General features: G+C 37.4%; 2 protein-coding genes across 4 annotated transcripts in view; one reads left to right on the top strand and one right to left on the bottom strand.

Annotated features, from left to right (window-relative positions):
• Positions 1 to 17,088, bottom strand: part of LOC149077572 (endoplasmic reticulum-Golgi intermediate compartment protein 1-like) — a 50,933-nt gene extending 33,845 nt beyond the window's left edge. Inside the window, exons 1-2 of one of the 3 annotated variants that reach the window (XM_089245141.1) lie at positions 16,909 to 17,088; positions 12,356 to 12,490 (exon numbers count right to left, since the gene is read on the bottom strand). In XM_089245141.1, the coding sequence (XP_089101267.1) occupies positions 12,356 to 12,490; positions 16,909 to 16,928 (155 nt within the window). In that variant the 5' untranslated portion in view covers positions 16,929 to 17,088. Of the gene's footprint in view, positions 1 to 4,278; positions 4,394 to 12,355; positions 12,491 to 16,908 lie in introns of those variants that run through there. The other 2 variants (XM_089245140.1, XM_089245142.1) reach the window with 2 other exon arrangements.
• Positions 17,089 to 17,732: 644 nt separating this feature from the next.
• The window catches only part of LOC149077571 (dual specificity protein phosphatase 1-like), a 35,427-nt gene continuing 28,866 nt past the window's right edge, over positions 17,733 to 24,293 (top strand). The window contains exon 1 of the mRNA XM_089245137.1: positions 17,733 to 18,376. Within this exon, the coding sequence (XP_089101263.1) occupies positions 17,887 to 18,376 (490 nt within the window). The 5' untranslated portion in view covers positions 17,733 to 17,886. The remainder of the gene's footprint in view (positions 18,377 to 24,293) is intronic.

The raw sequence follows: 24,293 nt of genomic DNA, 5'->3' as shown, positions 1-24,293 counted from the left end.
ATGTGAAATTTCAAGTTCATTAATATCGTAATATTACAATCACGTAGTTAACTCCGCGGCAACGATATTACTCGGAAGCTACTCGGAATGATAAACTTATTGCGGATGATGACATAATTCGGCGGAAAGTGAGGTGGGAACCCTCATTCTAAAACGAAAATTATTATAAGAGGAGGGGTGCTTCCTGGTTTACCCAGTAAGCTTTTGTAAACGGTCAGGATATACACGACTGAAAACTCTCTCAGCGGAAACTGATGGGAGATGAGCAGGAAAAAGCTTCGCGTCCGCAGGAAAAATGTCATTAAAAATCGGTTCTATCTGAGTAATACATCTTTCTGTACATGATACGCGTATGAGTGTGATATTAGCTTCCAGTGGGTTCTACAAGCAGGGTACTAAAACGTGAGAAATATCCGGAAGTGGGTCATTCCATGAATAATAGTATAAAAGGAAAGGACAGCAAATCAAACGGCTTTCATTAGCAATTTACTAATCACATAAAAACGTTTTTCTCTTTTCTTTTTTTCCTATCCAGAACACTAAGAAATGTTTTCTAAAATATTTTTAAAATGTGGAGATTTTTTTTTTCTTCATTTGACATCAAAGTCTGTAAAAAAGTTGAGATAACAGCAGAATAACTTCCATGCAACGTTTCCTATTGATCTATCTCATTTCGAAAATTACGTATTAAAATCCTGGGAAACAAATCTTTAAAATTCTACATGATCGTTTTATCTGAAATGTATCAAAATTTTGCCAATTTTTTTTTGGCTTGGGGACACCTAATCAACACGATACGCAAGTAGCACATGAATTCTTTGAAAATTAATATTACGGCATGCCGGAAATGGACAAACGCATGGCTCCCTACCCACATTACGCAGCAAGGCCTCTAATTCTAAGCTGTATTTTTGGCGGGTCCCCAGGCCAGACTTCTTACGGCTGGTGAATTTACTATGTGAAAAACAAAAGAATCATCCTGAGCCCCGGGCTGGAGTTTTATCAGCACCACCCTTTGTGGGAGCCATGTCACCAAACACGATATACAAAATTATGAGCGTTCGAAACGTAAAACATGTTTATTCGAAATTAATTCAGCTTTCCATTTGCTGAACTGAAAGAACACACAAAAAAAATTTACTTGTTAACTGGAATCTGTATGTATGGAGTTTACAGTAAATGAGATAAATCTGTTATTATGCATAATCAACAACTGTTTCGGTAAGTTTGATAAATTTATCACTTTCTGTCGGCGATTATGCATAATTCCCAAGAGTCATTGGTAAGTTTGATATACATATAAATGTTAAAAAAATTATCACTTTTACGGGTACATACCCAAGCGTACCTAGTTAAATTTTGAAACTTACCGCTTTTATCAGTGAATAAAAATTCCCCTTCCATTCAAAAAGTTCCATTTTATTATGTTTGACTTACCCCGATTTAATGAATCCGATAAAACCAAAATTTTTATTTGTTAAATCGAGGAAGACCGTTATAAGGAGTTGCGATTAACAAATTTTCGCTGGAACTTCTATATATTCCTTAAATCGAACATTGTTATATCGGGGAACAATTGTGAAAACCGTTAAATACACGTTATAAAAAATCCGTTCATTATCTTGCCGTCTGATTATACACGCACAAAAACTAGTAAAAATTCATTAAATCGAAGAAATTGTCAAATGAAAGTAGTTGTATCGGGGCACGATCGTAAAATTTGTTGAATGGGATTTCGTCATATCGAGGTCCGATTTTAGAATTCGTCAAATAGGATTCAATTATAGGGGTTATTTCGGGGATGTTCGAAAAAATTCATTAAATCGAGTTCATTATATCCGGCGCTCACTCTAAATAATACATCTTATCACAGCAAATGAAACCGATTTATATTTACCGATATGAAATTGCGATTATGCATAATAACCGGCAAATGTAATGAATTTAGTACGATTTATGTTTACCGATCACGCTTGGGTATTATATATGCGTAATCTCCGGTGAAAGTGATAAATTTACCAAACTTACCAAAATGGTCTGCGATTATGCATAACAACCGGATTTAAAAACATTTACCTTAACATGGATACAGCATTCCGGTTAAGTGAGGAGGGAGAGGGAAGAATTTCATTCCAAGCGTTTCATTATTTTTAGGTCGTGGGGTAACAAAGCATGAGCTAAAATCCATGTTAAAATGACGAGACACCAAGAAAGTCAATTCATTAGAGCATGTTCGTACGCAAACAACTAAATTCATTAAAATTCCCCAACTGACTGGGGTGAATACCTCACATTATTTACTGCCCAAAATAAGTTAAGGTGATGTACCAGAACTAACAACTTATAAAATGCAGATCTGTCAATCGCCCACAAGTATCACTCTACTGATGGTATTATTTTCTTTGTGTTTTATTATATTTTATTTTGCTCTCAATAGAAATGCGCCCACTTCAGGCTGAGAAGCATTTCCATTTCTTACCCACCTACATTTTTCGGCCCGAACACTCGCACCTGCGGCTTTCTTGCCTGTTCAGAGGGAGAAGGCACCTCCAAGGTTATACTCATTAAATCGATGGAAACGTTTCGCGTCTTTGTGTGAGGATGGCACAATCTTCTGTCATTTTCCAATAAGGGAAGAAAAATTGATTGGGAATCCCACCGACCGGAAGTGTGGGTGACACTCCCTCTGTTCGCTTATATATACCATTATTATTACCGCCAGAACTTCCGGTTCTCCACGCGGTAATCCAATAAAGCAAAAAAAAGATTGGTGGAAATTTAATAAAGATTTTAAGGTAGCATGGCTGAGAGGGAAGCTGAAAGAACTCTAGGAAAAATAATTTCATTCGAGACGTAAAAATAGATTTGATTCCCACGCAACAATAGGAATGTTTTCTGAAAAGATCTGAGATCCATTGAACTTTTTTTAAAGTACAAAAAATGGTTAGCAATTTTGGATGAAGGTCTTCCCTCTGCTTATACATAAAATAAAATGAAATAATAGTAATGGAAAGGGCATTGCACTTCCCACGCGACATGGAAAACCTACAAGAGTAGAACTGAAAGAGTCCCCATCAACAATAAATTTCAAATATGTTATGTTATCGTTATATGAATATTATGGTGTACTGATATTTAACGAATGCTAGAGTTTCTGAGATCAAGATCAATAGCGCCTTTAACATTAAATAAATCAATGATTTTCTGGACAATAAAAAGCTTGCAAGCAAATCGGCATTTGAAATTGATTCAGGTCAGAATGAAATTTGATGGATCCCTAGTTGAAAATAAAATTATAGGCTGGCTTCCTTTATCGAAACTTTTGAGACCTCTTCACTGTTTCAATTTAAAAAGACACGAGAAGGTTAAAAGAAAAATATATTTCTTTTATGCCCTTGTTGGAGACTTAAGGACTGATATACTCTGCATAAAAAATCTATAGGATGGAAGAGTATGAGGTGGGGGGGGGGGGAGAAGAGCAGAAAGACCACCATTGACAAAGTTGCTTGTTAAATGACCAAAAATGAAAAGAGCTCATCTCATAGAAGGAAGTGAAAACCTCATTTGTCTACAGCTGAGTTGACATACGTATTTGTGCAACATCAATGCAGCTGTTCAAGTCACAAATAACACATATGTACTATAAAGAAATATAGTTTCTTAATGTTGCTTTTCCCAACCAAAACCACTATATATATATATATATATATATATATATATATATATATATATATATATATATATATATATATATATATATATATATATATATATGGTTCATACTTAAAATGTTTATTGATAGCACGTATACACATTAACTAAAACAAAAAAAACCTGATTTTGCAGTTCAAGTGTGCAAAATCAGTTTTCAATAATAATAAAAGAAAATGAGCATACTGAGACTATAATTGCTACATTTCTGAGAGATATTCATAATTATATGGTTACTCACAAAAATTTCCATAGAGAGAGATGAAGAATGTCTTAACCAAATCCCAATATTTCATTTAAAAAATTTATTGGCAGAAGAGCTTCAGCAGAGTAGAGATCTACACCAGAAAGAACAAATTCATGTACCATATGGTTAAAATTACCCTTATCCTGAAAATTTTGATTTTATTAGGTGACTGGTTTTGATAGGTGGCGAATTGAAAACCAAAATTTGAAAATGTATATTTTTGAAAGGAAATACCATGAATTAAAAATATGATGTATTCTACGCTGATAAAATTAACAACCGAATTAATTACTAATTTAATTAAGTAAAATAACACATACATTATCCGAGGATGATGTCACTTTCCGCTATCCATACAAAGGTTTTTAACAGCTGGCTGATGCGAAGATTACATTTTGGAGAGAGAAAATTCAACTACCCCTGAGGGAAAGTTCCTAACCTTTGTATGGATAGCGGAGAGTGACATCATCCTCGGATAAGTCGCCATCTGGTGGCATTGTCAGAAATTGCGAGCTTTGGCCTGAGTTAGGTCAGACTGCCAATGTACGGCCCGGTTCAGTGTACACAAGCTCTAAAGCGTTCACCCAGAAAGTGAAAGGACGTGGGTTTGATTCCCCGCAGGGAAATTGAATTTTCTTTTTTTCCAAAATATATCTTCGCATCAGCCAGCTGTTAAAAACCTCTGTACATATACATTACTCTTCACGAATAGCTCTTGTACAAAAAACACAGTATACCATATGTGCTAATATTCTAAAGAAAAATTATGCATACATTTTCTTGAAGTATTGACATGGATTATTCTGTTTTGCTGAGTCTTATTATTTTCTCAATATCATTTGGAAATTTATAGAAAGTTAATGTTTGCTATAATGTTTCAATAATATTAGCTCCATTAATCCACCTAATGATATTAGCTTTAATGTTCCTTATTTTCTCCCTTTTGCACCAACGTTTGTCTAAGAATAAGCAAATATTTTCACGCATCAGTTGAAGATGGCTCAGATGCTCCCTTGATTTTTTACACTCCTTCACAGAATCCAAAATTGTTTGTCTTCGTTTCAAAATATTGAACATTGCTGTTGAGATATGCCCAATTGTGAGGCAGTTTCTTGCTGACTACATTTTCGCAACTCCTTGTTTATTATCTCCCACATTTAAATATTTTCTATTAGACATGATGCTTGCTCTCGAACATTGCATTAAATGAATCACCATTTACTTATAAAACTTTTATTTAGTTTCCAACCCCTCCTGATAACCAGTTTTGACTATCTGAAAGTCAACTAATTCTTCACACACAAATACAACTCCACCTTTTCATTCAAGCTGCTTTTCTTTTCAGGTCCCCAGACTATTTCGCCACCTCCCACCTTTTGACTCTTCCTTTTTCTCTTTTTTTTGTTTTCATTCAAGCTGCTTTTCTTTTCAGGTCCCCAGACTATTTCACCACCTCCCACCTTTTGACTCTTCCTTTTTTCTCTTTTTTTTGTTGAATGCCGAGTCAAAACAATTCCAAATTAAGTCCGGGTACTAAAATTAAGACAGAATATTTTAAAAGGTCAAATTTCATTTTGAGTTTTATAGTTTTTTTTAATAAATAAAATTCATTTAAAATTTTTATTTCTATAAGTGGAGATTTTATAATGCAATTAGTACGGATTTGATTCCAGTTGAGCAATTCGTTTTTATAAAATCAGTGATTTTATGAGCCATGGGTACTATATAAGGAGGAATCTTTTTTGAAAAGCACCCTTAAAAAAAGGAACTACATATTGTTAGTTGGTTATTAATTACCTATAAGAGATTTCATTTGATAAACTATTCTTATGCAAAGAGATAGATGGCTTTTTTCTCAGCCCAAGGTATCAAGGAAACATTTTCTGGATATTATGCTGAGGTGAACTCTGAAAGAAAAGTTATCTTATCTGTGCTAGGACTCAAACCCAAGCCCTCTCAATCGGGCAAGCATGCTACTATCTACGCCACTGGAGACACAACCCTGCTTTTTTTTATTTCACACATTGTGATGCGAGGTACTGAAGTGGAGGCACAGTAGGCCTCTCTTAGCTTCAGGAAATGGCCCCAGGTGATGGTAGAGAGAAATAGACGTCTTTTTTCTCAACCCAAGATATCAAGGAAACAAATATTTTCTAGATATTATGCTGAGGTCAGAAAGAAAAGTCATATTGTCTCCAGTGGGACTGGAACCCAGGTCCTCTTGCATATCAGGCAAGCATGCTACCAAAGGCAAGCAGGGTTGTCTCCAGTGGTGTAGATGGTAGCATGCTTCCCGGTATGCAAGAGGGCCTGGGTTCGAGTCCGGTGGAGACAAGATGACTTTTCATTCAGAGTTCATCTCAGCATAATATCCAGAAAATATCTGCTTCCTTGATATCTTGGGCTGAGAACAAAGCCGTCTATCTGTCTCTACCATCCCACCTGGGGCCATTTCCTGAAGCTAAGAGAGGCTACTGTGCCTCTACTTCAATACCTGATGCCACAGTGCATGAAATAGGAAAAGCAGGGTCGTGTCTCCAGTGGTGTAAATGGTAACATACTTGCCCGGTATGCCAAAAGGCCTGGGTTCGAGAGTGTCCCAGCAGAGACAAGATGACTTTTTTTTCCGAGTTCACCTCAGCATAATATCCAGAAAATATCTGTTTCGTTCATATTCTTGTAGATTGAATTCGATTCATGTGATAAGGGAAAAAAATCTATTATTTACTTCTAAACAAACGTTATTCAGAAAAAGAATAAAAGTGCAAATAATGAGTAAGCCTATCACATAAAATAGAAAGTTCATCATGGAATGCCCACTTATTTAGTTACAGTTTTGCTATATATATTATATATATATATACAAAATAGTCTCTATGGTGATTATAAAATTGGTATTAGTGCTTAAACTTTGAGATTACTGAATTTGAGCCTAAGGACAACAAAAAATTTTGGAATTCATACAAGCGTGTCTCTACTCATTCACAAATGCAACAATAAGTTTAATAAAAATAGAAAAAAAAATTATTTCATAAATATTCGGTGGTGGGGGGGGGGGGGGAGTTGAAGGATTCTTGGTTAACAAGAAATATGGCTGGTACCCAACCTTTTTTTTCAATTTTTCAAGCCCTTTATTGTCATAAACTGACACAATTTCAAGCTTACGGTGACATAAACAAGATTCCCTTTTTTGAAAAAAAAACAAACTTATTTCCAGATGGCAAAACAAACATAAGATGGGAAAACCCATACACATGCATCTTTGTCTCACTAATTCATGAAAAACAAAATGCTATTACTCCCATATCTTAAGAAATGGTAAGAGAGTGATGGCCAAATCAAGACACAATACTTTAACACTTTCGGGTCTGAGCTATTTCGACTGTTTGTCCCTATGGACTGAGGGTTTTTAGCACTTTTCATGACTTTTTTAAGAATACTTGAAATACATCTCAACAGTTTTTTTAGCTAGAAATTTCAAACTCTTTTCTTTCATAATATAGCAATTATTTATTTTTTGTCATCAACAAACATGGCTACCTTACCTAGGAAGAGGAAGACAAATGTTTTTTAACTATACTTACTTCTACATCATTTCATAAAACTACAAGCTACATCCGTTGGCTGCTGCCATATATATATATTTTTTGGAACTATAGGATTTATAGATTAAGTTTAAAAACATTGGGGACATATATATTCAGCCATTTTATAGCTACTATAGTTAAAAGTTAAGCCCGAGTCAGACTCTGGCTTAGCTCCCTTGAACAAAAACAGCATCCCGAGTCAGACTCGGGCTTAGACCTGAAAGTGTTAATGGGATCAAGCACCACATCTTAGCTATCCTCAAAGGACAACTCTGCTTTCCTTTGATTAGAACTCTCCACAATTTTCAAAGATGGTCACACTCTTATGTTAACTGGTGTGTCACGGTTAACACGGTCTAGGAAATTAACACAAAGTTTACTTACACACTCTAAAAAATTTTCTTCCATACTTTTTTTACACAAGCCAAATATTGTGAACCATAAATGGTGAATTATATCTATGGTGATAGACTGGGGTTGTGAACTGTAGTAAAAGTAAGGACCACTTTACATGTAACTACATGCAATAGAGACTGAAAATTATTCTCTCATTTTCAATCAAATATACACCTTAGGACAGAAATTTCTGATAAAAGAAATGATAAATCAATAAATTGATAATTGATTTTTAATATGGAATAAATAATACTTAGTGCAGGTGATGGTTTTCAGAATCTAATATGCGGAAAACATTCTTGGGAAAAAAACGTAATAAAGAAAATTACATAAAATTAAACTCGTGCTGCTATGAAAAAGGCTTTAGATAAGCAGTCCATGACGGGATGCCATCACATCTTAGCAAGTTTGAAAAACAATGAAGTTTTGTTATGCAAGCACATAATTATTTTATGCATTTATTATCACTATTTTTTACAATGAGTTTTCCTGTATCAAAGTTCTTGTTTTTATATACAATATATGATCACCAAAGGAGAATAAACCAAAAATAGCAATGTATGTCACAAAACAATCAGTGCTGCTGAGCAATCTTAGGAAGAATTTTAAAGAAAGAACACCTTTTCCCTCTCTCTGGGTAGAAAACACTTTTATGGCAATTTGCAATACCTAACATTTTCAGTCAATCGAGGCTTGTTGCAGAATAATGCAAAATACAGTCAAACCTCATTAGTGCGTCACCCGGTTAACACGTCACTCCGCTTACCGGGTCACTTTTTGGAAGTCCCAATTGTCCTCAGGCAGGAACTAGCACAGCCATGGCTTACTCCGTTTAACGAGACACTCCTCTTACTAAGTCATATTTTTGCTCTCCCGAGAGTGACTCATTAACAAGGTTTGACTGTATTCTGCTTTGAAGATAGAACCTTCATCATTTGGGAGAGGATTAACCGTGTATGAGAGAGAGAATACTGCAAAGCTTCAAAAAGTGGAGAACTAACCATAAAGTTATTACACGCAATTATTTTTGAGTGTAAAGTATGAGTATTTGGTAATCAAAAGGAAAACTATCAATTATTAATTTGATTTTTACAACTTCCAGGTTGTAATGCTATGATCAAGTAGACTGACGATTATACTGTTTCAAATTTATAACTTTATCTTTTTGTTGCCTTTGTCAGTGGCAGTTATGTTGTTTTGGTTATTTAATATATTTTTGAACACACCCATGCTCCAGGAAACACTTTGTTATTTCTCCCTGAGATGTGAACCAGTGTGTATCCGGTCTTTCAATGTTCAATGTCATGAGTGAGTGGTCTTAGTGGCATACGTTTCTTTCACTACTGTCGGAGATATCATCAGCGCAGGTGATGGCATGCAAGGAGACTATGATCTTCCCAATATGAAATATATGCCCATATTAATGTTTGGTTTATTAGGGAATATAGAGGTAGGCAGATGTTCAAATTTGGAGGATAAAATTAAATGGGAAGGTTGGGAAAATTTTTGACTGGGCCCAATCAAATACAGCTGGGCAGAAAATCAAATACAGCTTGAAGTGTAACAATGTCACTTCCAATATGGAAAACAGGTGGCAACACTTTTCAAACACAAAACACTCATATGAATCTGACATTATAAATACATTAAGGACACACAATGCAGCATGCTCACCAATTCGTTAGAAGTTCCCTAGGGGAATATTTACAAGGTATATATATATATACGGTAAGTGATAGTGAAAACAATGTAACTATTATAATAATGTAATTATTTTAATAAATTATAATAATTTAATAATTATTTATAAATTTTTGCTTTCCTTAATTCTAATTGGGATTGGTAGGAAATCAATACACAAGGATGACACAGATATTCATTTTAAAACAGCAAAATGCACTCTTATTTTTAATCAAAAATTTATATTTTATTCAAATTTTGTGATCACTGTTATTTTACAACTATATTTTTTGTGTCAGTTTAACTCTGGTTTTTGATTATAGGTTACATGACCCTCTTCTTCACCATTGCCTTGATTAATCGAGATTCCACTGAACCCCCAAAATATGTGTTTCTCAACTTATATATACATTCTTGAAGTATGCACACAAGGGATACAAACAATCTCTGGGCCAAATACAGAAGCTAAAAGGGGTTCTATCCAGTCAACAAAAGGTGTTCCTCAAAAAAGTATCAATGCACACACAAGTTTGTGACCCACAAGCCCCAAAGCAGAATGTTTTGCAGTATAATGCAACAAGCCGTCGGCTGACTACAAATGTTCAGCAGTAAAAAACTTCCAGTCAAGTGGTCATAGTGATGGACTCGCATAGCGAGGTCCTGGATTCGAACCCTGTCGCCACACTGGTGGTCGACTGAAGTTGGTTTTTTTGTGGTTCCCAATTTCGAGGTGCGAATGCAAGCCGATCTCCCCATTAAAAAGTCTCGCCACAGAGAGCAACAGGCCTACAATGGTAAAATCTTCAAACATTACACTTCACTCATAGTTTGAAAAATATGTGGTAGATGGCAGCACTATAACAAGCATTAAACAGAAATAAGTTTCACGTTATGTTCACAACAAGGACACGCATATTCCAACATGCACCAATTCGTTAGAAGTTCCACAGAGGAATATGGACGACGTACATGTGTGGTTTAGTGTAATAAAAATTCCCATAATATCGTTTTCTACATTTTTCTTTAAAGTTTTTTCAGATCGTTCTACAGTAGCATGGAATGTTCTGTGACGTATGCCACAGATTTCAGCATATTCTGCTTTGGGGCCCACAAGAAATGCTTGTATCGTGCACCTGCCCAGCAGACTGAACAGGTTTTGTACCCCCTCCCCCTTCTCAATGTACACAGATGAAAATGCAAGGGGAGGGAGGAAGCCTCTTGAAAATTGGCAAAGTTGGTCTTAATGAAAATTTAGGAAAAATGAAACATTCAAAAAGAACATAATGAAATGTAGGTTAAAAACATGACACAATATAAATGCAACTTCTGCGTGTGATACGAATAACTGTTGTGTTAGCATGCTTAAACAACGACTGCAAGCAAAATGTGTTGATAAAACATTATATACTACATGTGTTGATGTAATTTATAACAATAAAAAAATGTATCTTTCATAACTGGGGGCATTACACACCAATTACCAAAATCAGAACATGCAAAAGTTGATAGATCAAATCAAGTTTTCACTAAACCAGAAATTTTTGTCAAACTCCAACTTATTTAAATATATCAAATTAAATATAGTGGCAATGAGTCAATGACGCTGAAAGCATTTGCAGGAAGTATAAGTAAATAGGGCTTGAGCAATCATAAAAAAATTTAGGAACCAGCTAGATTTCTCAGGAGCCAAGCATGATTTGTTTCTCAAGAAAAATGGTCCTGAATAATATTTTACTTTTTTGAGACATAACCCCATGCTGGAAGATGTGTTGTTCTCTAATTTACCTTACCAACTCCAAACAGGGCTGGGCCAAATCTATTGCCCGAGCCATGTAAAAATTTCCACCGGTCATGTATTCTTTTAAACTATGTACCTAAGGTCAGTATTATATTTCTCAAGTCTTATGAAAAAACTTTTATAGTGTAATACCGGCCTAATGATGGCATATTCATTATTGATTTGGGAACATATTTTAAGAAGGGTACATAACGTTTTGGAGATTTTTTCAGCCCTGCGAATGCCATACAGAGAATTTCAGCCAAAACCAATTTCCTAGTTGTCATGCCAACTTGGCATCTAGAATTCGTCAAGCCCTGGTCTAAATATTTGTTTTATACCCTTGAATATTTTCATTATATACTTACAAGGGTACAAGAAGCCTGGAAAAAATAAGTTACAGTATTTCTTCGAATGTCTACCAAAGCACAAAAGTTTTTAAACCATAACAATGGCTATTCATAAACAAGATCTTATAACTTCCAAATATAAACTGAATTGTATGCTAACCATTCAGAATTTGATCAGATCACTTGGCTAACATTATCTAATGTGCTGATACCACAGACATACACAGAATTTCCTCAAAGGGGGCTTCAATTTTTTTTCTTCCCAGGGGGGGGGGGGGGGGTTGACGTTTTTCCCGGAAAAATAACACTATAATCTTGACTTGAGGGGGGTTAGAACCCCAAACCCCCCTTGCGTACGCCAATGACTGATACCATTACCTTTTTCTGAGGATTATGGTATTAAATATATAGATTAGTTAATTTTCATGAAATATATCTTTTCAGATGTTTTATTTTGGTCCAAAACAAATTTGTGTAGGTGCCAAGTTAATAATTAACTTCACAATTTATTTCCTTGTATTTGAATCACTGTGTATTATTCTAACATAACAATGAAAAATTAGCAAAATATTAACAAGCTAAAGAGAAATGGTTAGACAATACTCACACATTTGTTGAAATAAAATGCAAAAACTCTGAGAAGAATAATGCTACGATGAATACACAACAGCATACAGAGATTATTGCACCAGTGAATGTTGGTTGAGTGAGATCTTTAGGTATTTTTCGGTAGATGTCAAGCCTGCAGAAAAGTTTCAGAAAATATATGATTAACTTTAATCATATTCTACAACAAAGAAAATCAACAGAGAACCACAAACATCATTTAATTTCTTAACAAAATCAAAATGAATAATAAAACTTTGGATTACGAGTAACTTCATTTACAAGAAACTTGGTTTACAAGTGTTGATTGTCACAAGGCGAGTAAAAATTATGACTTAATAAGCTAGTAATATCTCACAATATAAGTAGCATGTATAATAACACTTCCTAGATAAGGCATAGTCTATAAGAGGTTTTATGTATTTGTTGTCCGTCGAGCATCTTGATCACAATTAAGCCAATGGTTTGCTTTCACTGTCTTAACGAATTCAAGGGCATTTTCAGATATTTCTGAGCATTTTTTGGCTTTTCCAAGTATTTTTCAGGAAGGGGGGGGGGCGCAGATCTTTGCATTATTTTAGACCAGTGCTTGACAAATTTCAGGAGCCAGGTCACCATGGCGACTAAAAACATTGGCATTGTCGCTTAACACTTTCTATGTAAGAATCTCCACCAACATGGGAAAACGTCACCAAGGCCTAGGAGAATGAAAAAAATTACTTGGGTTGTTTTTTTAAGGAAAAAGGAATTTTCAGCTTCTGGGAATTTCGCTGATATTTTTTTTTTTTTTTTTTTGTGTGATTTCCCAAGCCCTGTTTTAGAGCAAACTGAAAAAAAGAAAATAGTCAAACCCCAATCCAACATCACAATTTGTTTCACAGAATTCTGGAGCTATAAAAAGTTTGGCATTATATTGAATCATGGTTGAACCTGTGTAATTTCATGCAAACTCCCTGCAAATGGAAGGTTTTTCACTGAAAATTTCTGATGCTGAAAAGGGGGGGGGGGTGCTATAACAGGGTTTGACTGTTTATTGTTGTGGTCCACACATAATTCGCTTAAGGCAGTGGATCTCTCAAACTTGTCACCTTTTCGTCCCTTGTCCACTATACAGTTCACCTGCAGCTCTCCAAAATAGGATGGTAGATACTTCCCCACATAAAAGAAGCACTTCAAAGCATAAAAACCGACATACAAATCAATACCTCCAGCTCACCACGACACCCCTGAGAGAGGTTTGGGGTAGACGAGAGCCGAGAGGGGTCTGGGGGTGCCTTGAAAGGAGGATACCTAAGACCACTCTCTCCCTCTTGTGGATGAGGCTCAAAGAGAGCTGATGATAGGAGGGCTTTGGGTGCAGGGCACCCCCCATCCTGCTCGATGAGCCAGGGCTAGCCCCTGTCGCCAGTGGCAAACTATAAAGGGGCCATACAGTCCCTCTGTTGCCAACACGAATAATAGCAAGGGATCTCTGGTGTCTTTAGGAACAGCAATGCACACTTTGAGAAACATTTGACTTGATAGCAGGCATCATGTTTGATGGGCCCAAAGATCTCCATGTCTTTACCAGAGGATCTGATACTATCAGGTATAGGAATGACATCTTGGAACCCTATGTTTGTCTTTTCCGGGTGCAGTTGTTGCTGATTTTATTTTAATGGACTACAATGTGCATCAACATAAGACATACGGTTAACTAGTTTCTGGAAAGGGAAGATATTCGCCTGATAGAATGGACAGCCATATCTGCAGACCTTAACTCTATTGAAAATACCTGGGACGTTCTTAGGAAGGCAAATGTAACTCACCACCCACCCCCTCAATCCCAAACCATTCAGGAGATGAAAACAGTGTTGCTGGAAGAGTGAAGCTGACAGCCACTGAGACCTCCTAAACAGCTGGATTTTTAATATAAATTAATGTTGTGTGACCTGTGTAATAGTAAGAGAAGACCACAGCCCTCCTTCTATTAACTCTTTTTGTTCGATATCATAAGCTCTGTGTTAGACTATTCTGCACTGATGCATCTTACACCCATGCATGAAGCACTGTTGTTATATGCCTATTTTTTTTGTACATGTTACTGCCAAAGCCAGAAATCAGCCATTCCAAGAATTGGCCAGTTTCATTGAAAACTGATCCAGCCATTGTCCAAATTTCAGACTTTGGCCAGCCAGTTTGTAAAGTGACTGTAGACCTTTGGCCAAAGTCTGAAAAGAAAAGGCATGATTTGACGTCATCGCCATTTGGCATATTTTTTCATAATTATGTCCATGTTAGCTGTGGCAACCCATATTGCAGCCACAATGTGGTAATTATTTTTTTCTGAAATATTTGACAGGAAAAATATATTTCTGTTAATAGTTTTTCTTTTTTCTCTCTCATCACACGGAGTTAATTCAATACAGCTACTATTTCCAGGGCGAAACATGACATGTTCGGCCAAATGAAAGGGGGTGAAAGACAAGCCCAAGTGGACATTTCAAACACCCTTCCACCACTGTCCTATCTCAAAGCATTTTAAATTATGGTGGATAATCAATTATGGAAAAAAAATGTGTCATGTCTGAAAAAACTTGAATGTGTGAAGTTTCTGAGACCTACACATAAACAATGTACATATTTGGTAAGAGCAGAAAAAGGCAATAAGGTGACATCAATTTAATCAAAATATCCGGATTTAATGATGAGCTACAAGTGCTGAAAGATTAGGAAAGTTTAAAATAGAATTTTCGCGGAAATTCTTAATCACAAATTCCGCAAACACCCTTCTAGCAACAATCGATTAAATTTACGAAAAAGTTGTCCATTTCAATGGCTTTTGAAAGAGCCTACAATAAATAACATCAGTGACTAGTTCAAAAGAAATTCAGTTTTTTGTTTACAATACATCAGTGACATCTGTGTTCATCTATAAAATTTTGGTAGGTTTTGACAATTCGATTTTCCACTTCAACAATATCTCAGCGCATGCTTGTAACTTGCCATTAAATACAGATATCTTGTAGATAGAGGTGGTGTCACCATCTAGGATTTTTTCTGCAAAATCAACTTGTCACAAAAATCTGTATCTGCCAATTCCAAATTTTTGTCTAATATTTACTGCAACAAATGCCGATTTCAGTGATGTATTGCAAACAAAAAGCAGAATTTCTCCTGAACCAAAACACCAATATGGTTTATTGCAGGCTCTTTCAAAGGCTGGTGGAATGGACAAGTTTTTGGTAAATTTGACCGACTGTAGCTAAAAGGGTGTTTGAGGAATTGGCGATTAAGAATTTTGGCATTTTGGCGACAATTTGATTTTGAACTTCGTCAATCTTTCAGTGCTTGTAGCTCACTGTTAAATCCAGATATTTTGATGAAATTGGTGTCACCTTTTTGAAATTTTTCTGCTCTTCCCAAATATGTGCATAGTTTATGTATAAGTCTCTCAGAAACTTCACAAATTCAAGTTTTTAAAACTCACTTTTTTTTCACAATCGATTATCCACCATAACTCGAAAACGCTTCGAGATAGGACAGGGTTGGATGTAGGGTGTTTCATGTGCACACTTCGGCTCGCTTATCACCCCTTTTCATTTAGTAGAACAGGTCACATTCAAGGATGATGTCACTCTCCGCTACCATACGAAGGTTTCTTAACAACTGGCTGTTGCGAAGATATATTTTGGAAAGAGAAAATTCAACTACCCCTGCGGGAAATCAAACCCACGTCCTTTCACTTTCACTGGTCTGGCCATCCATGTACGGTCCCTTTCAGTGTACACGAGCTCCAAGGAAAGATTGAGAAATTCGGTGCCTCTGTAGTCTAGTGCGTTCACCTGAAAGTGAAAGGACGCGAGTTCGATTCCCCGCAGGGGCAGTTGAATTTTCTCTCTTTCCAAAATATATCTTTGCAACAGCCAGTTGTTAAAAAAACCTTCGTAGGTCACATTCACCCTGAATAGCCATGTATCATACGTTGGCGATGGGGGGGGGGGGGGAAATGGATTAGGCTCCTACCGGACCGTATTACATCAGCACGTCGAACATTAGCCAGGGAATCTCCAGCCACTTCGCGAATCGGCCGGTCAAAGCCTGAATCATTTCTGCAAATCGGACTTGGGCGAAAACTCTCGACTATTTCGTGAACAGGTCGCACTTCTTTGGCAGTAACATAATATGAACCTAATGAATCGATGTACACACCAAATTTCATTAAATGTGTTCGTATGTTTTAGAGATAATCGACAGTAAAACTGAATATCCTGATAGTTCTTAAATTCTAATATAACCACAAAGAGTGACTAATAATTGGCGACATACAGTCGATCCCGCTTATTACGATTTATTTTAGTGGTTTCACATTGAATTCTGATTGAAATTTCCCGTTTAAAGCGTTTTTCCGCTCACAAGGTTTTTTCATGGTAGTTTTCTGAAAAACATTATAAGCGGGATCCAATGTATTTTAAATTTATTAGGCTTATGTTATGTAAACAAACATGCCGGCTTTTTTTTATTCTCCCCTTTAAAATGACAAGACCGCGGTTCAATTCGCAATATTTGACTCACCTTCGAACATCAAAAGCCATTTTCAACAAACAAAACAGATGAGTTAAAATTCATGCATAAAATAAATTAAACCGCTTTCATAACAATATTAAATATTTAAAAAAATATGTTTTCTATTCTGCTCATTTATCGTCTGCTAAGAGCGGCGGAAACCTCAGCAGCACGACCACGTAGCAGGAGGTGCGTGCGCGTTCGCGATTGGCCAACAAAAAAAAAAAGGGAAAAAAAGCTTCACCTATAAAATATTAAAATTGAGAAAAAACTATTTCGAACAAATAATTTAAAACATTCGATCAGAATTCTTTTCATTTTTACCGTTACTCAATTAATTAGTTAAATTATTAAGTTTTTTGTATAAATGATCCAATCATATTATCACTAAAATCAGCTTATTTCTATAAAAAAATCTTTACTAATTAACACTTTAATTACTTTCGTAACAAATTATATAGAATTTAGCTGCTATTTCGGTATTTATTTTAATATATATATTTTTTTTGAAATAAACACGGCTATACTAGATACAGATTTCATCTAGTATAGCCTTAAATAGGTAATTCAAGGTTAAGCGGATGGATACAGTTATTATGAATCAACGTAAATATTTGATTCAGAAATCAAAAAATTGATTTTTAGAATAATTATTGCATATATACGCGATAAATTGAACTATGTTTAGTGATTCTATATAAAAATATTCAAAAATTTTACTGATTTTTGTAATGTGTAAATAGAAACGATGCACTATTTATTGCGCGGAGTAACAAAATGATCGTGCTGCGGTTTCATTCACCAGATATTTCATTCAGTAGCGACGTCCTACTACGTACAATTGTAGACGCGATTCGCGCGCGTGAGTGTGTTGATTTGTGAATAGCGTCGTCGAGGGAAGTTGCGTGCGTGGTTATGTATATGTTATTATTGTTTCAGTAATAGATCGATATCATTAGGACTTATTTAATCTACACGAATAATTTGATGTTGGATTTGGTAAAAGTTACGTCGCGGCACGGGAGACATCCCGCCAGGCGATCCTCTTCGAGCGGGATGACAATTTTCATAATGTCAACGGATCAATTGAGGACTTGGTTAGAGATGGGCGAAACGGACGAGAACTCCATGAATTGCGCCGGTGCCAAAAAGTTGCTTATGCTCGACTGCCGCTCGTTCGTGGCCTACAACGACGGACACATCGCTGGGGCTTTAAACGTCCACTGCCCGGCTATACTACGCCGTCGATCTCGAGGTACGACGCTGCCCCTACGAACTCTACTACCGAACGGACATTTCCGTTCGATGCTCGCCGGTAACATGTGCTATCCCGTCGTGTTGTACGATGAACATGGCTCGAATCTTCCCAAACAACCACCTACTAATCAAACTTCTATGGAGCAGCTGTCGACTATCGAATTCGTAGCGAAGTGCCTTCAAGTCGAAGCTGGACTAAAAACTGTCTACTATCTCGAAAGTGAGTTGTTTTTTTTTTTAACTTAATATTTACATTAGAATATAAATTTTTAAAAAGGCATGTAATAATATTTGTCGATTATACATTTAAATGAAATTTCACGCCAGAGTTATCAGAGCCGTCTCAAGGCATGGGCCCTCTGTGCATTGGGGACTACCGTAAGGTGGTATCATGATCAGGTGTAATCATTTTGTGGAATAAGTGCATACATTGGTTAGCTAGAAGGGAGGGGAGCCCATGGTGCAGTTAGACGGCCCTGAGTTTGTTAAATTATCGAAGTCAGTGGCGTATTCACGGGTGGGGGGGGGGGGCTTATCGGACCCAGTGCGGCACATTTGAGGAATGACTGCCCAAGAAAATTTGTAGAATAGGAGAAGTGCGTGATCAAGAAGAATGACTCAGATCGTGTGCAAACATGTAAGTTACTAAAACTGTATGAAAGAATGTTAATGACCTAGATAGTGTGTGAGCATGGATGTGACTGAAAGAGTGACTATCTGCAGGGGGACGGCTGTACCCCAGGGCTGCAAATTTGAGGCGTGAGTGGTCAAGAAAATTATATGTGAATGAGAGAAGGACGGAAAAACATAAATCCTTCTCTTGTTGAAATCAATGTGAATTAATGTGGTGTGAATGTATTTTAATGCCGTTGATTGATTCTAAAAGTAATATTGAAATATAATATGTTATCGTTAAATTTGATTGTCACACGATAATCTAGTGTGCCAATTTGATGATTTTTTTTTAATCACTCAAAGATGCGTACATGTACAAACAATTATACGATATACAAATATATAATACACACACTATTGACCTCAAGGGACTTGAATGTCCTTCCAGCAGGTCTATAAGGGTTACTTAGTGATATTAGTTCAGCAACAGCCTTATTACTTAAATTGTGCCCAGTGGCGGGTTAAAGTTAGTCGGGGGCCCTGGCGCGAAAGAAAATATTGGGCCCCCTAAATTAGAAAAAAGTTAAAGTTTGTGTTTTTCGGGCCCAGGGCACGCGCCCGCCGTTAAATCCGCCTCCGATTGGGCCACAAGATATTTTATATTCTAATCTCATACCCATGGGTACCCTCCAAAGTAAAAGAAAAAGTTTCGTTCACACTGAAATCCGTCGCCCCCAAACTTATTTGCCCATCACCCCAATATATTGTACATTCTTTCGCTACCTCCATACAAATCTCAAAAACATTGGGAAAAAAAAAATGCCGAGCGAAAACTAGCCAAACCGTGTGCGATTGCACACGTTGCCCATTCCGTGATTCTGCCATTTTTTTTCCGTTTCGGTCGCTCCTGCTTTAATAAAAGTGCATGAACTTGCAACTCTGAGAAAAATGCTCATATTACACCAGTCGCAACTCTCGACAACCTTCTACAGTCGAATTCCATTTTAACGACTACCGTTGTAGCGGAAAAAAATAATCTCGTTTTAACGAACACTTTTCTAATCCCCCGGATACGTTTACGTAGGAAAATTCGAAAACCTTGAATATCTTTATAAGGAAATTTAGCTATAACGAAGTGATTTCCCCGGTCTTTTGGAATTCGTTATAACGGGATTCGACTGTATTACACCATTATTCATTTTACACCTTGAACAGGGGTAAAATGTTTTAATTGTGGTGTCCAGCAAGCATGCTTCCCCCCCCCCCCCCAATCCTGCAGCAGGGTCCATAGGCTTACCCATCTTCGGCGGCTCCCATGGGCCTTTCTATAGTTTGAATAGCTGCCGCACCTCTCAGGCTTCCTCTCTATAGAGAATTTATTGTGTTATAAAAACAAAAAATGGTGGGGCGCTCCTATCAGCCCTGTGGGAGGGGGGTACGCATGCCAACAGTCTTTGCTAGAACACAATTTTTGTTCACCCATTTTTTGAGGGAACCTATGGAATATGATACTGTACCCAGGTAGCCTTCCCCTTCTCAGTACAGCAGGGCTAGTCCCATATTTATAGCTATCCTACATCCCCCTATGCAGTAAATATATTGTGCATTCTCTTTCTACCTCCAAACAAACCTCAGAAACATTTAGAAAAAAAAAATTGCCGCCCAAAAATTTGCCACCCTATGCAGCTGTATACGTTGCACATTCTTTGATATGGCGATGTGCAAGGCCTTTTCCCCTGATTCTCGAGCATCCTATATGCCCGTTTCCTGCTTTAGTGGAAGCGCATGAACTTGCAATTCTGAAAAATGCTCATATTACACCTGGGCCGTAGCTTGAAATTACACGGCCTCCCCTTAGAATCGAGGAGGCCGTGTAAAACAAGGCCTTTCGCGACAGCCTGATATTACATCTTTTTTCTTAAACGGAGTTAAAATGTTTTTATCTGGGTGTCCAACTAGCATGTCCCCACATCCTGCGTCAAGCTTCATAGGCTGGCCCATCTTTGGCGGGCACACAGGCAAGATGTTTCGTGGGCATTTCTATAGTTAGAACGGCTGCCGCACCTCATAGGAGGCATTGAGCTGTATGGCCTCTCTATAAAGAATTTGTGTTTAAAAACAAAAAATGGTGGGGCTGGGGCCCTGCCAACGAGTTTTTGCGAGAGCACAATTTCGAGCACAAGCATCTAGCATTCTTTAGTGCTCCAGGGATTCAAAGTATGGAAAAAAAATGACAGCACCAGTATAACACGAAAACATGTATTATTCTGAAAACATAAATACGTTAGGGGCACAAATTCCGGCATGTACAGATTCGTTAGTAGTCCGATTAAGTAGTAGTAGTTAGAGTGCTTCGAAGGCCTGTGTTTGAATCGTGCCAGCGGCACAGTTGGTGGTCGCTTGAAGTTGTTTTTCTGTGGTTCCTAACTTCGAGGTGCGAATGCAAACCGATCTTCCCGTTAAAAAGTCTCACCACAGAGAGCAACAAGCCTACAATGGTACAGATATTCTGTACCATCATGAGGTGATATAAACACCTCACTCATAGTTTGAAAAATAGATGATAACACTATAACATATGCACAATTCCGTCACTACTCATTTGGTAATAAATTTTCCATGGCGATAGGCCGGAGTTGTGCTCGGTTTTTAAAAAAAAAAAGGGGCTTCAGGGGGCCATATATGCTTGTAATTTGGAGTAGGGGTGATATCGCCCACTTTAGAAAGTACCGGTTTTTTTCTTCATAGGAGTCCGTAATTAGAATTTAGTAACATTGTCTTTTTTCGTGTCCGATGAAGCATATTTGCAACCAGTGTTCACCAATACTCATCAAGATGCGTGATTCACGCATCAAAATTCAATTTTACTCCTCCAAATTTCTTAAAGGAGTGTAAATACTCCTTCAAATATTGAGATAATTTTTTTTTTGAAAGTTAGTTATTTCTTACTGATAGAGCAGTGATGAAAGATCACACTTTTGTCACTCGCCGCTCCCTTGCCCTATTCATGGTTCATCTACAGAATAGCTTAGTAGATGTTGTGCATTCATAAAAGAACCATTTTAATGCATAAATAGGCACGCACATCAATATTTCCAGCTCGTCGTGACAAAGGTTGGCGACGCACACTTTGAGAAACACTGTGATAGAGGAAAACCCTGTTTTGTAAAATACCCATTAAAATTTCGGAAAGGAGTGAAATTACTCTTCAAGATTTTATTTTTGGATAACATTGGTCACAACCGAGTCTACGGCCTTGATAGAGTACATATTGTGATGGCCATTCGCCGACTGGGTAATTTGAAAAGTATTGAAATTTGTCGATGGAAGAAGTATTGTTCTTGGGAATATGAATGGAGATGTCGCCGAGTGGAAACATAAATAAAAAATTGTACGACAATTGTTGTCGTACAGCTTTTGCGTGACAAGAAAGTCTTGTTTTTTGGATATGGTCGACTGCATCATCGTTCCTCTCCCACCACGCCATTCTTCTTTCGTTCCTTCGCATTTTCCCATTATCTGAAGTTCTTGTACTTCTCCCAGGAAGCTGAGAAACCGTCCCAGAAAAGTTAAGTTTTCTTTTAAGCTCCTTCATCCGCTGATACCTTACCCTCCTCTCGTCACACACAGCATCAGTCACAGTCCGAGATCTTCGGCCAACGATTCTCATTCTTTATTTTATTTTTTTCATCTTCACGCTTGGCATGTTGAGAGAGGCTCAAGACGTCATCAACGCTGAGAAAGTATTTACTTCCTGTGTTTGCGCAATATTTCCGGTATTTTCGGAAGGGCAGCAGAGAAGGCGACGAAGATGAAGAAGCGAGATTGTAATAAAACATCGCTTGCATGTATGTACATACCATCCACCCTGAAAGAAAAGAGAGAAAATGTCGCGGATTTTTTTCGTATAATTTTGATTTTTGTAGTGTTCATCGAGAAGCAGGGCGTAACTGGGGGGGGCGGGGACAAGTGGGTCTGATGCTCCGGGTGCCAGGCCAGAGTAGGCGCAAATTTCACTCTTTAGCGTCTTCAGCTTACAAAGTGGGCTGGAGGTTCCAAAATGCGTACTTGCTCCGACTGACCAAACATCCAGTTGCGTCCCTGGCGAGAGGTGTGTGGCCTTGATGTGGGACTCGAAAATTTCGATCACAATTTGCAATTTTTCTATTTTGTCACACCACCTTCACACTTTATACAAATGAGGAGTAACTTGAGCGGGACCTGTAGTTTCTGTAGTCTGTTCTAACTCAGTGTTCCCCAAAGTGTTTGTCGTCAACCTTTGTCAGAGGCGTCGTGGCGGGCTAGATTTGTGTGCCTATTTATTCCTTGAAGTCATTCTTTTTATAAGTGTGTGTTTGAAAATATCTACTAAACTATTCTGAAGAGCCACAAATGAACCATGAAATGGGCAAGGGAGCTGCTTCTGTTCTAGCTAACAGGTCTGATGAGTGGTTTGAATTGCTTCTTTTCCAGACTATTTTATCTCGTTAAGGACCTTGAAAAAATTGTTATTTAGTCTTACGTTATCGTCAACATTGAGAAAATTTAAACTTGTTTTTGGTCAAGCAGGGTTTTTCGAACCGAAACCAGGAAATTTCTCGAGAAAGACGCGCGCCAACCCTTTGAAATAACCCTGGAATGAACTTTAATGAGTATTGTCTTGATAAAGAATGAGGAGGCAAGTGCAAATTTTGGAAGCTCAAGGAAGACGTTACCGCAAAAAAGTTTGGAAACCGCTGGGTTGGAGACATTTTACTTTTTGCAATTCAACATTGTGTGGCCAAATACTTCTACTACTACTATACCACTCGTGTACCTCGTCCACATTCCTCTGTGGAATTTCTAACAAATTGCTACATGTTGGAATGTGTGTGTACGTGTTGTGAACCCAACGTGAAGTTTGTTAATGTGTAATGCTTGTTATGTGTAGTGCCGCTGTTCTGCCATCAGTTTTTCTAGCTATAAGTGAAGTGCAATGATTCTGTACCGTTGTAAGCCTGTTGCTCTCTGTGGTGAGACTTTCCATCTTTCATTCGCTCCTCGAAGTTGGAACCACAAATGGCCAAATACTCCAAAACCTATCTGAAGAACCAGTTTTTTGAGGAATGGAGTCAGGGCTGGTTAAAGAGCATCATGGGGGATCCCCGGGCAGAGTGATGTTATATGTTCAAGGAAAAATCAACAGCTTGCTAGTTTACAAACTTACTTCGCTCTAGAAAATCATGGAGCCAAATCTCAATCATTAAGCCTTCATATGTACCAGAGTTTCCCCCCCCCCCCGGGTGGGCCCCATGCGTTAAGACAGCACTGTTGGAGTGTGACCTGCTTAGAGAGGTTTATTATATAACCCAAGACAAAAATAAACACTTAAAAATGAACATTAATGCCAATGATTTACCAGTACTTCAGGGGGTACCCTCCCTCCTCTGCTTTCCAGCCGGCTACAATTCACAATTGCGATAAAAAAAATTATAATGCGGTTACAATTACAAGCGAGAATGAATAATTGAGGATGAGAAGCA

Source organism: Pholcus phalangioides, unplaced genomic scaffold (assembly GCF_987345545.1).
Source record: "Pholcus phalangioides strain wild (caught in Gottingen) unplaced genomic scaffold, Ppha-v1.0 ptg000015l_1, whole genome shotgun sequence".
NCBI classification, from domain to species: domain Eukaryota; kingdom Metazoa; phylum Arthropoda; class Arachnida; order Araneae; family Pholcidae; genus Pholcus; species Pholcus phalangioides.
This window is presented reverse-complemented; position numbering and strand designations above follow the sequence as displayed.